This window comes from Pseudophryne corroboree, chromosome 8 (genome assembly GCF_028390025.1).
Source record: "Pseudophryne corroboree isolate aPseCor3 chromosome 8, aPseCor3.hap2, whole genome shotgun sequence".
Taxonomy (NCBI): domain Eukaryota; kingdom Metazoa; phylum Chordata; class Amphibia; order Anura; family Myobatrachidae; genus Pseudophryne; species Pseudophryne corroboree.
The window spans coordinates 423,252,217-423,265,900 of record NC_086451.1 but is presented as its reverse complement, the minus strand read 5'-3'; the positions used below and the strand labels follow the sequence as shown (position 1 = coordinate 423,265,900).

General features: G+C 55.0%; 1 protein-coding gene across 3 annotated transcripts in view; it reads right to left on the bottom strand.

The window, feature by feature from the left end:
• Positions 1–13,480, bottom strand: part of LOC134949422 (synaptosomal-associated protein 25-like) — a 32,650-nt gene extending 19,170 nt beyond the window's left edge. For 2 of the 3 annotated variants that reach the window (XM_063937980.1, XM_063937982.1), the window contains exon 1: positions 13,373–13,480. In XM_063937980.1, the coding sequence (XP_063794050.1) occupies positions 13,373–13,447 (75 nt within the window). In that variant the 5' untranslated portion in view covers positions 13,448–13,480. Of the gene's footprint in view, positions 1–5,765; positions 5,906–13,372 lie in introns of those variants that run through there. The other variant, XM_063937981.1, reaches the window with a different exon arrangement.
• Between the last annotated feature and the right edge of the window lie 204 nt (positions 13,481–13,684).

The following is a 13,684-nucleotide window of genomic DNA, read 5'->3' as shown; positions in this document are numbered from 1 at the left end:
AACAGGGAAATTGGGGCAGAACAGGCTTTGGAAAGGAAAGCTGCATAGGAACGAGTTAGATGCAGTGGTCCCGAGATGGGGCAGCGGGTACTAATTACCCGGGCCTGGCCTGCTGGAGTGGCCTGGTTCCAATAACCCCCCATTCTCCTGAGTATACTTAAGGCTGGTGCCATCTCCTCAGTGATATCTTCGCGAAGATGGCGCACGCACAGAAGCGGCCCAGCAAATATTTTTTTTACATTGTACTATTTTTAGGTGGCATGGATATACACCCTTTTTAGGCAACACCTCCCCATTTATTACCGAGGCCCAGCGATGAAATAAAAGGATAATTGGGACAGCAGATGAATAGGGAGTTGGGAAGCTCAGTAGGAGCAGTGATGGAGAAAATAGGATTTTAATTACCTACCGGTAAATCCTTTTCTTGTAGTCCGTAGAGGATACTGGGGATCCATTTCGTACCATGGGGTATAGACGGGTCCACTAGGAGCCATGGGCGCTTTAAGAATTTGATAGTGTGGGCTGGCTCCTCCCACTATGCCCCTCCTACAAGACTTAGTCTAGGAAACTGTGCCTGAGGAGACTGACATACTTTGAGTGAAGGATATAAAAGGATAGTGGTGAGATTCCGAACCAGCACACAAAAACAAGAGGAAAGCCATGCTAACCAAACTTGGAATAGGAACAGCAACAGCTGAACCAAACAACAATACTTAACCAAGTAACAGTGCAGGAAGAACGAAGCACCGGGCGGGCGCCCAGTATACTCTACGGACTACGAGAAAAGGATTTACCGGCAGGTAATTAAAATCCTATTTTCTCTTACGTCCTAGAGGATACTGGGGATCTATTTAGTACCATGGGGAAGTACCAATGCTCCCAAACCGGGAGGGAGAGTGCCGAGGGTCCTGCAGAACCGATTGACCAAACTGAAGGTCCTCAGAGGCCAAGGTATCGAACTTGTAGAACTTAGCAAACGTGTTCGAACCCGACCAAGTAGCCACTCGGCAGAGCTGCAAGGCCGAGACATCGCAGGCAGCTGCTCAAGAAGAACCCACTGACCTAGTTGAGTGGGCCTGTACAGATTTAGGAATCAGTAATCCTGCCGTGGAATAAGCATGCTGGATAGTGAGCCTGATCCAACGTGCAATTGACTGCTTTGAAGCAGAACACCCAATCTAATTGGTATCGTAAAGAACAAACAGCGAGTCCGATTTCCTGTGACGAGCAGTTCTCTTCACATACACCTTCAAAGCCCTCACAACATCCAAAGACTTTGAAGTAACAGAGGTGTCAGTCAGAACCGGAACCACAATTGGTTGGTTGATGTGAAACGTCGACACCGCTTTAGGAAGAAATTGCTGACGAGTCCTGAGTTCAGCTTTATCCTCATGGAAGATTAAATAGGGGCTCTTGTAAGACAACACCCCCAGCTCCGACACACGTCTTGCAGAAGCCAAGGCTAACAGTGTGACGGTTTTCCATGCAAGATATTTTACATCTACCTCCTGTAATGGTTCAAACCAGTCCGATTGGAGGAACTGCAGTACCAAATTGAGATCCCAAGGTGCCGTGGGAGGCTTGATGTGCAGAACCCCTTTCAAGAACGTCTGGACCTCAGGAAGAAACGCCAATTGTTTCTGAAAGAAAATGGACAAGGCCCAAATCTGGACTTTATTAGAGCCCAGACGTAGGCCCACATCCACACCTGACTGCAGAAAAAGCAGGAAACATCCCAGATGAAATTCCACCGCAGAATATTTTCTGCTCTCACACCAAGAGACGTATTTCTTCCAAATACGGTGGTAATGTTTAGACGTCACCCCCTTCCTGGCTTGGATCATAGTCAGGATGACCTTGTTTTTATTCTTTTGAGAATTCTTGGGATCAGCGTAAGTAGAGGGAACACGTACACCATCTGATAGACCCATGGAGTTGTCAGAGCGTCCACTACCACTGCCTGTGGGTGTCTCGACCTGGAACAATACCGCTTGAGCTTCTTATTGAGACGAGAGGCCATCATGTCAATTTGTGGACATCCCCATCGACGTGTCAAGCACCTGAACACCTCCAGGTGAAGGCCACACTCCCCCGGATGCAAGTCGTGTCTGCTGAGGAAGTCTGCTTCCCAGTTGTCTACTCCCGGAATGAAGACCGCCGACAATGCCACAGCAGGTTTTTCTGCCCATGGGAGAATTCTTGACACCGCTGACATTGCTGCTCTGCTTTTCGTTTCTCCCTGTCGGTTTATGTACGTTACTGCCGTCACATTGTCTGACTGAACCTGAATGGCCCGATCTTGAAGAAGATATGAGGCCTGCAGAAGGGCGTTGTATACAGCCCTGAGTTCCAGAATGTTGATTGGAAGGACGACTTCCTGACTTGACCATCTTCCTTGGACTGCACCCCCTGGGTGACTGCTCCACAACCTCTGAGGCTTGCGCCTGTGGTTAGCAGAATCCAATTCTGAATCCCGAACCTTCAGCCCTCGATTAGGTGAGAAGTCTGTAGCGACCACAGAAGGGAGATCCTGGCCTTTGGCGACAGACGGATCCTCTGGTGCATGTGAAGATGCGTTCCGGACCATTTGTCCAACAGATCCAGCTGGAAGGGCCTCACATAAAACCTTCCATACTGAAGTGCCTCGTGAGGCTACCATTTTCCCTAGAAGGCGAATGCATAGATGCACAGATATCCGGGTTGGCCTCAGGACATCCTGAACCATCGACTGGATCACCAATGCCTTTTCCAATGGAAGAAAATCTTTTTGCGACTCTGTGTCCAGTATCATTCCCAGAAATGGGAGCCTCCGAGTTGGCTCTAAATGAGATTTCGGGAGCTTTAGAATCCACCCATGATCCAGGAGTAGTTTGGTTGTGAGACCAATGCTGCTTAACAGCCTTTCCCTGGACGGAGCCTTTATCAGAAGATTGTCCAGGTACAGAATTATGTTCACTCCCTGCTTGCGAAGGAGACACATCATCCCTGCCATTACCTTGGTGAACACCCTCGGTGTTTGGATAGACCAAAAGGAGGGGCCTGGAACTAGCAGTGACAGTCCTGTAGTGCAAAGCGTAGATAAGCCTGGTGAAGCGGCCAGATCGGAATGTGAAGGTACGCATCCTTGATATCCAGAGACACTAGGAATTCCCCCTCCTCCAGACCTGAGAGCACCGCTCTCAGAGACTCCATCTTGAATTTGAACACTCCTAAGTACGGGTTCAACGATTTTAGATTCAAAATTGGTCTCAACAAACCGTCCAGTTTTGGTACTACAAACAAGTTGGAATAGTACCCCTTGTTTTGCTGATGAGGTGGAACTGGAACAATGACCGGAGTCTGTACCAGTTTTTGAATGGCATCCTGTAAGGTTATACTTGACTCTTGTGAAGCTGGTAAGCCTGATTTGAAGAATCTGTGAGGTGGGAGCTCCTGGAACTCCAGTCTGTAGCCCTGGGAAATTAGATCTATGACCCAGGGATCCTGGCATGATGCTGTTCAGATGTGACTGAATTTCTTAGTCGGGCTCCCACCTGCCAGTCTTCCAGGCCACGCGGGCCACCGTAATGCAAAAGGCTTTGAGGAAGCAAAACCGGAGCTCTGTTCCGGAGAACCGGCAGTTGCTGGTTTGCGTGGTTTACCTCTAGCGCCTCTGTTGGCAGTAGAAGATCCTCTGACTTTGCCCTTAAACTTGGCGGTCCGAAAGGACTGTAGGGTAGGTCCTGAGTAGGTCTTCCTGGTTGGGGAAGCTGCAGAAGGAAGATATGTGGACTTACCCGCAGTAGCTTTGGAGATACATTTGTCCAGTTCATCTCCAAATAAGGCCTCTCCTGTGAAGGGTAGGCCTACCACGCCCTTCCTGGGGTCCGTGTCCGCAGTCCACTGGCGTAATCATAAACCCCTGCGCGCTGATACTGCCATAGTAGTAGTGTGTGCATTAAGCAAACCTACCTCTTTTATGGCTTCCACCATAAAGTTAGCAGAATCCTGTATATGTTGCAGGAGCAACACAATATCCCCCCCTAGATAATGAATCCAACCCTTCAATAAGGTTACCAGACCATTTAGCAATGGCTTTAGTATTCAACGCACATGCTATAGTGGGTCTCTGAGCCACCCCAGCAGCTGTGTACAAGGATTTGAGTGTAGTCTCAATCTTACAATCAGCTGTGTCTTTCAGGGAGGCTGCACCAGGGACGGATAACACAATCTTCTGTGACAACCTGGATACGGATGCATCCACTATTGGTGGACTTTCCCATTTTTTCCTATCCCCAGGAGAAAAAGGAAAAGATGAGAGTAACCTTTTAGGGATTTGAAATTTCTTATCAGGATTAACCCACGGTTCTTCAAACAGGATATTCAATTCCTTTGACACAGGAAAAGTGACTGAGGACTTCTTTTTTACATTAAAATTAGATTCCTCACACTCCTCTGTCACCTTATCAGGAATTTGTAGCACATCTCTGATAGCTTCTATAAGAGCCTGTTTTCCCTGTGACAGAGCAGCACCCCCCCCCCCCTTCTGAATCCACCTCCCCCTCCTCCATGTCTGACCCCTCAGCGTCAGAGTCAGACTGCAGGATATGGGCCAGAGTTCATTTTTGTGGACAAATGGCAAGGGACTGAGACGCTTGTTTGGGGACGGAGTCTCTATTCATAATCTCATCCACAGACTGTCTTAAGTACTGCGCCTCTTTCTTATTGCAGAACAATTTATTAGAGATATTAGAAATCATTCCTTTGAGGGAATCCAGCCATACTGGTTCAGCCCCGCTAGCCTGAGAAGGTGCACTACACTGAGTACATAGTAGTGAGCTCCCTGGGGAAGAGAAACACTCTTCCGTACATGAAATACAGTCTTTGCCTGACATATTGTAAATGTGACAGAGCACGCACACACACACAAGGTTAAAAACACGATTAACCCACAAAGAGCCCTTTCAGGGAGACACAGAGGTATTTGGAGCCAGCACACCACACCCTTATCGCTAATGCCAAGCTTAGCCGGGTCGCAGACTAAGTACACAGATTGGGGAATTAGTACACTAATAATCGTTTCCCCCCGTGCTATGACCCCCTGGTACCACTGAAGTAATCTGGAGTCACACCGGAGGAGCTGCGCATCCCTGTCAGTCAGCGTCTGTGTCCACTGCAGAGGGAAAATGGCGCTGGTAAGCTGCTGGATCCTCTCATAGTGAAGCCCCAACCCTTCAATGGCATGCAGTCTTCCCGCTTTTTTTTTTATACTGGCTGAGGTAATTTGTGCTTAAAATGGAGACAGAACCGTTTTAAGGCTTTGTTTGCAAGTGTGTGCACTGTGGGGGTAAATCCAAGTTGATCGCAGCAGAATTTTTTTTAGCAGTGGGGCAAAACCATGTGCACTGCAGGGGAGGCAGATTTAACATGTGCAGAGAGAGTTAGATTTGGGTGTGGTGTGTTCAATCTGCAATCTAATTTGCAGTGTAAAAATAAAGCAGCCAGTATTTACCCTGCACAGAAATAAAAGAACCCACCCAAATCTAACTCTTTCTGCACATGTTATATCTGCCTCCCCTGCAGTGCACATGGTTTTGCCCAACTGCTAAAAAAAAATCCTGCTGCGATCAACTTGGAATTACTCCCTGTGTACAGTGTACTGAGACGCAGTTGTGTACTGAGTCTGGAGATGCAATCCGCCCCGGTTAGAAGCCGTGCGTCTCCATACCCTCATGCTGCCATAATGGCCGGCGACCTGCTAACCGGGACGCCGGCTTAGTACTCACCACTCTTCATTCTTCTGGCTCTGTTAGGGGTGAGCTCGGTGTCCTGTCAGCGGGGAACGGGACCATTAACCCTTCAAGAGGTTGGGCCGTTCCCCCTTCCTTAAGTCCCACGAAGCAGGCAGGCTGGTGCCATCCTGTCCTGCCTGAAAATAACAAGCAGAAAAATAAATGCAGAAAACTCTTCAGGAGCTTCCATAAGTGTGACCGTCTCCTCCGGGCACATTTTCTAAACAGAGTCTGGTAGGAAGGGCATAGAGGGATGAGCCAGCCCACACTATCGAATTCTTAAAGTGCCCATGGCTCCTAGTGGACCCATCTATACCCCATGATACTAAATGTATCCCCAGTATCCTCTAGGACGTGAGAGAAATGGGAGCAGAACAGGATTCGCAAAATGGAAGCAGCACAGAGACAGGGAGAATGCAGGCAGGCCAGGGAGAGGAGGAATGGAGGCAGCCCAGGGAAAGGTAGATGAAAGTAGCATAGGGACAGGGAAGATGGAGGTAGCCCATTGACAGGGAGTTCAGGGGCAGCCCAGGGATGGGGACATGATGGAAGCAGCCCAGGGACAGGGAGATGAGGAAAATAGGGAGATGAAGGCAGCCTAGGGACAGGGAGATGATGGAAGCAGCACAGGGAGATGAGGGAGGTAGCACAGGGACAGTGAAACTATGGAAGCAGCACAGGGACATGGAGATGATAGAGATAGCACAGGGAAAAGGATGATGATAGAGGCAGCATAGGAACAGGGAGATGAAGGAAGCCCAGGGACAGGGAGATCCGGGTAGCACAGGGGCAGGGAGGTGAGGGAGGCAACGCAGAGACAGGGAGATGATGGAGGCAACACAGGGAGATGAGGGAGGTAGCACCGGGACAGGGAGATGATAGAGACAGTACAGGGGCAGGGAGATCAGGGAAGCCCATGGCCAAGGGGATGGAGGCAGCACAGGGACAAGGAGATGAGGGTAGGACAGGGGCAGGGAGACAAGGGAGGCAGCTCAGGGGCAGGGAGAGGTGGGAGGCAACAGGGGCAGGGAGAGGAGAGAGTCGGGAGGGGCAGGGAGAGAAGAGAGGCGGGAGGGGCAGGGAGATGAGAGAGGTGACAGGTGGGAGGGGCAGGGAGATGAGAGAGGTGGGAGGGGCAGGGAGATGAGAGAGGTGGGAGGGGCAGGGAGATGAGAGAGGTGGCAGGGGCAGGGAGGTAACAGGGGCAGGGAGATGAGGGAGGTAACAGGGGCAGGGAGATGAGAAAGGTGGCAGGGAGATGAGAGGTGGGAGGGGCAGGGAGATGAGAGGTGGGAGGGGCAGGGAGATGAGAGAGGTAACAGGGGCAGGGAGATGAGGGAGGTAACAGGGGCAGGGAGGTAACAGGGGCAGGGAGATGAGAGAGGTGGCAGGGGCAGGGAGGTGACAGGGGCAAGGAGGTAACAGGGGCAGGGAGGTGAGAGGTGGCAGGGAGATGAGAGAGGTGAGAGGTGGCAGGGAGATGAGAGAGGTGAGAGGTGGCAGGGAGATGAGAGAGGTGAGAGGTGGCAGGGAGATGAGAGAGGTGACAGGGGCAGGGAGGTGAGAGAGGTAACAGGGGCAGGGAGGTGAGAGAGGTAACAGGGGCAGGGAGGTGAGAGAGGTAACAGGGGCAGGGAGGTGAGAGGTAACAGGGGCAGGGAGGTGAGAGAGGTAACAGGGGCAGGGAGATGAGAGGTGTAACAGGGGCAGGGAGATGAGAGGTAACAGGGGCAGGGAGATGAGAGGTAACAGGGGCAGGGAGATGAGAGAGGTAACAGGGGCAGGGAGATGAGAGAGGTAACAGGGGCAGGGAGATGAGAGAGGTGACAGGGGCAGGGAGATGAGAGAGGTAACAGGGGCAGGGAGATGAGAGAGGTGACAGGGGCAGGGAGATGAGAGAGGTAACAGGGGCAGGGAGATGAGAGGTGGGAGGGGCAGGGAGATGAGGGAGGTAACAGGGGCAGGGAGATGAGGGAGGTAACAGGGGCAGGGAGATGAGGGAGGTAACAGGGGCAGGGAGATGAGGGAGGTAACAGGGGCAGGGAGATGAGGGAGGTGGCAGGGGCAGGGAGATGAGAGAGGTGGCAGGGGCAGGGAGATGAGAGAGGTGGCAGGGGCAGGGAGATGAGAGAGGTAACAGGGGCAGGGAGGTGAGGGAGGTGACAAGGGCAGGGAGGTGAGGGAGGTGACAAGGGCAGGGAGGTGACAAGGGCAGAGAGGTGAGGGAGGTGACAAGGGCAGGGAGGTGAGGGAGGTGACAAGGGCAGGGAGGTAACGGGGGCAGGGAGATGAGGGAGGTAACGGGCAGGGAGATGAGGGAGGTGACAGGGAGATGAGGGAGGTGACAGGGAGATGAGAGAGGTAACAGGGGCAGGGAGATGAGAGAGGTAACAGGGGCAGGGAGATGAGAGAGGTAACAGGGGCAGGGAGGTGAGAGAGGTAACAGGGGCAGGGAGGTGAGGGAGGTGACAAGGGCAGGGAGGTGACAAGGGCAGGGAGGTGAGAGAGGTAACAGGGGCAGGGAGATGAGAGGTAACAAGGGCAGGGAGATGAGAGGTAACAGGGGCAGGGAGATGAGAGAGGTAACAGGGGCAGGGAGATGAGAGAGGTAACAGGGGCAGGGAGATGAGAGAGGTAACAGGGGCAGGGAGATGAGAGAGGTAACAGGGGCAGGGAGATGAGAGAGGTAACAGGGGCAGGGAGATGAGAGAGGTAACAGGGGCAGGGAGATGAGAGAGGTGACAGGGGCAGGGAGATGAGAGAGGTGGGAGGGGCAGGGAGATGAGAGAGGTGGCAGGGAGGTAACAGGGGCAGGGAGATGAGGGAGGTAACAGGGGCAGGGAGATGAGAGGTGGGAGGGGCAGGGAGATGAGAGGTGGGAGGGGCAGGGAGATGAGAGGGGTAACAGGGGCAGGGAGATGAGAGGGGTAACAGGGGCAGGGAGATGAGGGAGGTAACAGGGGCAGGGAGATGAGGGAGGTAACAGGGGCAGGGAGATGAGGGAGGTAACAGGGGCAGGGAGATGAGAGAGGTGGCAGGGGCAGGGAGATGAGAGGTAACAGGGGCAGGGAGGTGAGGGAGGTGACAAGGGCAGGGAGGTGAGGGAGGTGACAAGGGCAGGGAGGTGACAAGGGCAGAGAGGTGAGGGAGGTGACAAGGGCAGGGAGGTGAGGGAGGTGACAAGGGCAGGGAGGTAACGGGGGCAGGGAGATGAGGGAGGTAACGGGCAGGGAGATGAGGGAGGTGACAGGGAGATGAGGGAGGTGACAGGGAGATGAGGGAGGTAACAGGGGCAGGGAGATGAGGGAGGTAACAGGGGCAGGGAGGTGAGAGAGGTAACAGGGGCAGGGAGGTGAGAGAGGTAACAGGGGCAGGGAGGTGAGAGGTAACAGGGGCAGGGAGGTGAGAGAGGTAACAGGGGCAGGGAGGTGAGAGAGGTAACAGGGGCAGGGAGGTGAGAGAGGTAACAGGGGCAGGGAGGTGAGAGAGGTGACAAGGGCAGGGAGGTGAGGGAGGTGACAAGGGCAGGGAGGTGAGGGAGGTGACATGGGCAGGGAGGTGACAAGGGCAGGGAGGTGAGGGAGGTGACAAGGGCAGGGAGGTGAGAGAGGTAACAGGGGCAGGGAGGTGAGAGAGGTGACAGGGGCAGGGAGGTGAGAGAGGTGACAGGGGCAGGGAGGTGAGAGAGGTGACAGGGGCAGGGAGGTGAGAGGTGACAAGGGCAGGGAGATGAGGGAGGTGACAGGGGCAGGGAGATGAGGGAGGTGACAGGGGCAGGGAGATGAGGGAGGTGACAGGGGCAGGGAGGTGACAGTAGCAGGGAGATGAGGGAGGTAACAGGGGCAGGGAGATGAGGGAGGTAACAGGGGCAGAGAGGTGAGGGAGGTGACAAGGGCAGGGAGGTGAGGGAGGTAACAGGGGCAGGAAGATGAAGGAGGTAACAGGGGCAGGGAGGTGAGGGAGGTGACAAGGGAAGGGAGGTGAGGGAGGTGACAGGGAGATGAGGGAGGTGACAGGGAGATAAGGGAGGTGACAGGGAGATAAGGGAGGTGACAGGGAGATAAGGGAGGTGACAGGGAGATAAGGGAGGTGACAGGGGCAGGGAGATGAGGAAGGTGACAGGGGCAGAGAGATGAGGAAGGTGACGGGCAGGGAGGTGACAGGGGCAGGGAGATCAGGGAAGCCCATGGCCAAGGGGATGGAGGCAGCACAGGGACAAGGAGATGAGGGTAGGACAGGGGCAGGGAGACAAGGGAGGCAGCTCAGGGGCAGGGAGAGGTGGGAGGCAACAGGGGCAGGGAGAGGAGAGAGTCGGGAGGGGCAGGGAGATGAGAGAGGCGGGAGGGGCAGGGAGATGAGAGAGGTGACAGGTGGGAGGGGCAGGGAGATGAGAGAGGTGGGAGGGGCAGGGAGATGAGAGAGGTGGGAGGGGCAGGGAGATGAGAGGTGGGAGGGGCAGGGAGATGAGAGAGGTGGCAGGGGCAGGGAGGTAACAGGGGCAGGGAGATGAGGGAGGTAACAGGGGCAGGGAGATGAGAAAGGTGGCAGGGAGATGAGAGGTGGCAGGGGCAGGGAGGTAACAGGGGCAGGGAGATGAGGGAGGTAACAGGGGCAGGGAGATGAGAAAGGTGGCAGGGAGATGAGAGGTGGGAGGGGCAGGGAGATGAGAGGTGGGAGGGGCAGGGAGATGAGGTGGGAGGGGCAGGGAGATGAGAGGTGGGAGGGGCAGGGAGATGAGAGGTAACAGGGGCAGGGAGATGAGGGAGGTAACAGGGGCAGGGAGGTAACAGGGGCAGGGAGATGAGAGAGGTGGCAGGGGCAGGGAGGTGACAGGGGCAGGGAGGTAACAGGGGCAGGGAGGTGAGAGGTGGCAGGGAGATGAGAGAGGTGAGAGGTGGCAGGGAGATGAGAGAGGTGACAGGGGCAGGGAGGTGAGAGAGGTAACAGGGGCAGGGAGGTGAGAGAGGTAACAGGGGCAGGGAGGTGAGAGAGGTAACAGGGGCAGGGAGGTGAGAGAGGTAACAGGGGCAGGGAGGTGAGAGGTAACAGGGGCAGGGAGGTGAGAGAGGTAACAGGGGCAGGGAGATGAGAGAGGTAACAGGGGCAGGGAGATGAGAGAGGTAACAGGGGCAGGGAGATGAGAGAGGTAACAGGGGCAGGGAGATGAGAGAGGTGACAGGGGCAGGGAGATGAGAGAGGTGACAGGGGCAGGGAGATGAGAGAGGTGGGAGGGGCAGGGAGATGAGAGAGGTGGGAGGGGCAGGGAGATGAGAGAGGTGGCAGGGAGGTAACAGGGGCAGGGAGATGAGGGAGGTAACAGGGGCAGGGAGATGAGAGGTGGGAGGGGCAGGGAGATGAGAGGTGGGAGGGGCAGGGAGATGAGAGGGGTAACAGGGGCAGGGAGATGAGAGGGGTAACAGGGGCAGGGAGATGAGGGAGGTAACAGGGGCAGGGAGATGAGAGAGGTGGCAGGGGCAGGGAGAAGAGAGAGGTGGCAGGGGCAGGGAGATGAGAGAGGTGGCAGGGGCAGGGAGATGAGAGGTAACAGGGGCAGGGAGGTGAGGGAGGTGACAAGGGCAGGGAGGTGACAAGGGCAGAGAGGTGAGGGAGGTGACAAGGGCAGGGAGGTAACGGGGGCAGGGAGATGAGGGAGGTAACGGGCAGGGAGATGAGGGAGGTGACACGGAGATGAGGGAGGTGACAGGGAGATGAGAGAGGTAACAGGGGCAGGGAGATGAGAGAGGTAACAGGGGCAGGGAGATGAGAGAGGTAACAGGGGCAGGGAGATGAGAGAGGTAACGGGGGCAGGGAGATGAGAGAGGTAACAGGGGCAGGGAGATGAGAGAGGTAACAGGGGCAGGGAGATGAGAGAGGTAACAGGGGCAGGGAGGTGAGAGAGGTAACAGGGGCAGGGAGGTGAGAGAGGTAACAGGGGCAGGGAGGTGAGGGAGGTGACAAGGGCAGGGAGGTGACAAGGGCAGGGAGGTGACAAGGGCAGGGAGGTGAGAGAGGTAACAGGGGCAGGGAGGTGAGAGGTAACAGGGGCAGGGAGATGAGAGAGGTAACAGGGGCAGGGAGATGAGAGAGGTAACAGGGGCAGGGAGATGAGAGAGGTAACAGGGGCAGGGAGGTGAGAGAGGTAACAGGGGCAGGAAGGTGACAAGGGCAGGGAGGTGACAAGGGCAGGGAGGTGAGAGAGGTAACAGGGGCAGGGAGGTGAGAGGTAACAGGGGCAGGGAGGTGAGAGAGGTAACAGGGGCAGGGAGGTGAGAGAGGTGACAAGGGCAGGGAGGTGAGGGAGGTGACAAGGGCAGGGAGGTGAGGGAGGTGACAAGGGCAGGGAGGTGACAAGGGCAGGGAGGTGACAAGGGCAGGGAGGTGAGGGAGGTGACAAGGGCAGGGAGGTGAGAGAGGTAACAGGGGCAGGGAGGTGAGAGAGGTGACAGGGGCAGGGAGGTGAGAGGTGACAGGGGCAGGGAGGTGAGAGAGGTGACAGGGGCAGGGAGGTGAGAGGTGACAGGGGCAGGGAGGTGAGAGGTGACAGGGGCAGGGAGGTGAGAGGTGACAAGGGCAGGGAGGTGACAGGTGACAGGGGCAGGGAGGTGACAAGGGCAGGGAGGTGAGGGAGGTGACAAGGGCAGAGAGGTGAGGGAGGTGACAAGGGCAGGGAGGTGAGGGAGGTGACAGGGGCAGGTATATGAGGGAGGTAACGGGCAGGGAGATGAGGGAGGTGACAGGGGCAGGGAGATGAGGGAGGTGACAGGGAGATGAGGGAGGTGACAGGGTCAGGGAGGTGACAGTAGCAGGGAGATGAGGGAGGTAACAGGGGCAGGGAGATGAGGGAGGTAACAGGGGCAGGGAGGTGAGGGAGGTGACAAGGGCAGAGAGGTGAGGGAGGTAACAGGGGCAGGGAGGTGAGGGAGGTAACAGGGGCAGGGAGGTGAGGGAGGTGACAAGGGCAGGGAGGTGAGGGAGGTGACAGGGAGATGAGGGAGGTGACAGGGAGATAAGGGAGGTGACAGGGAGATAAGGGAGGTGACAGGGGCAGGGAGATGAGGAAGGTGACAGGGGCAGAGAGATGAGGAAGGTGACGGGCAGGGAGGTGACAGGGGCAGGGAGATGAGGAAGGTGAAGGGCAGGGAGGTGACAGGGGCAGGGAGATGAGGAAGGTGAAGGGCAGGGAGGTGACAGGGGCAGGGAGATGAGGGAAACAGCACAGGGACAGGGAGATGAGGGAAACAGCACAGGGACAGGGAGATGTGAGAACAGAAGTGCAGGTAACATAAATCAGAAGTGCAATGAAGAAGACAGCAAAGAAAACAAATTGGGAGCGTTACTTGGATAGAAAAATAAAAACTAATTAGAACAGAAACTCATCATACATGTCACAAGTTTATTCACAGAAACATATACTGTACAGCAAACAATGTCTGTAATAGGGGACGAACCTCATAGTATCTCCACAGTGATGCCACATCTCACATATGGACATAGCGAAGACAGGTATCCTATCGTGACAGACCACCTGATATTACAGACTCCATCATACGACATAGAGACAGCGATGACAGCGACATAAACAGTGATGACAGACATCCCACCTGTGTGTCCAGCACAGAGCATCCAGCTGAGCCTGAGAGAGCAGCAGCAAGAAGTGTTTCCCGGCAAATTGTCATTAGTTGTCAACAGAAAACTATCAGCCAATAGCTGTCCTCGCGTAGCGAACTTCTGGTTACCACAGCAACGTCTTGGTAACATCGCCATGGAAACAGCATCCTCCTCAGAGGGCGGGAAATGACAGGGGCAGCAGAGCACCAGGGATACTTGTCTGCTCAGAGAAGTGGGCTGGAGGGGAATTCTATTTAGAGGAAAATAATCATCAGTAACATTTTACACCAGAGTCTGTGATCACT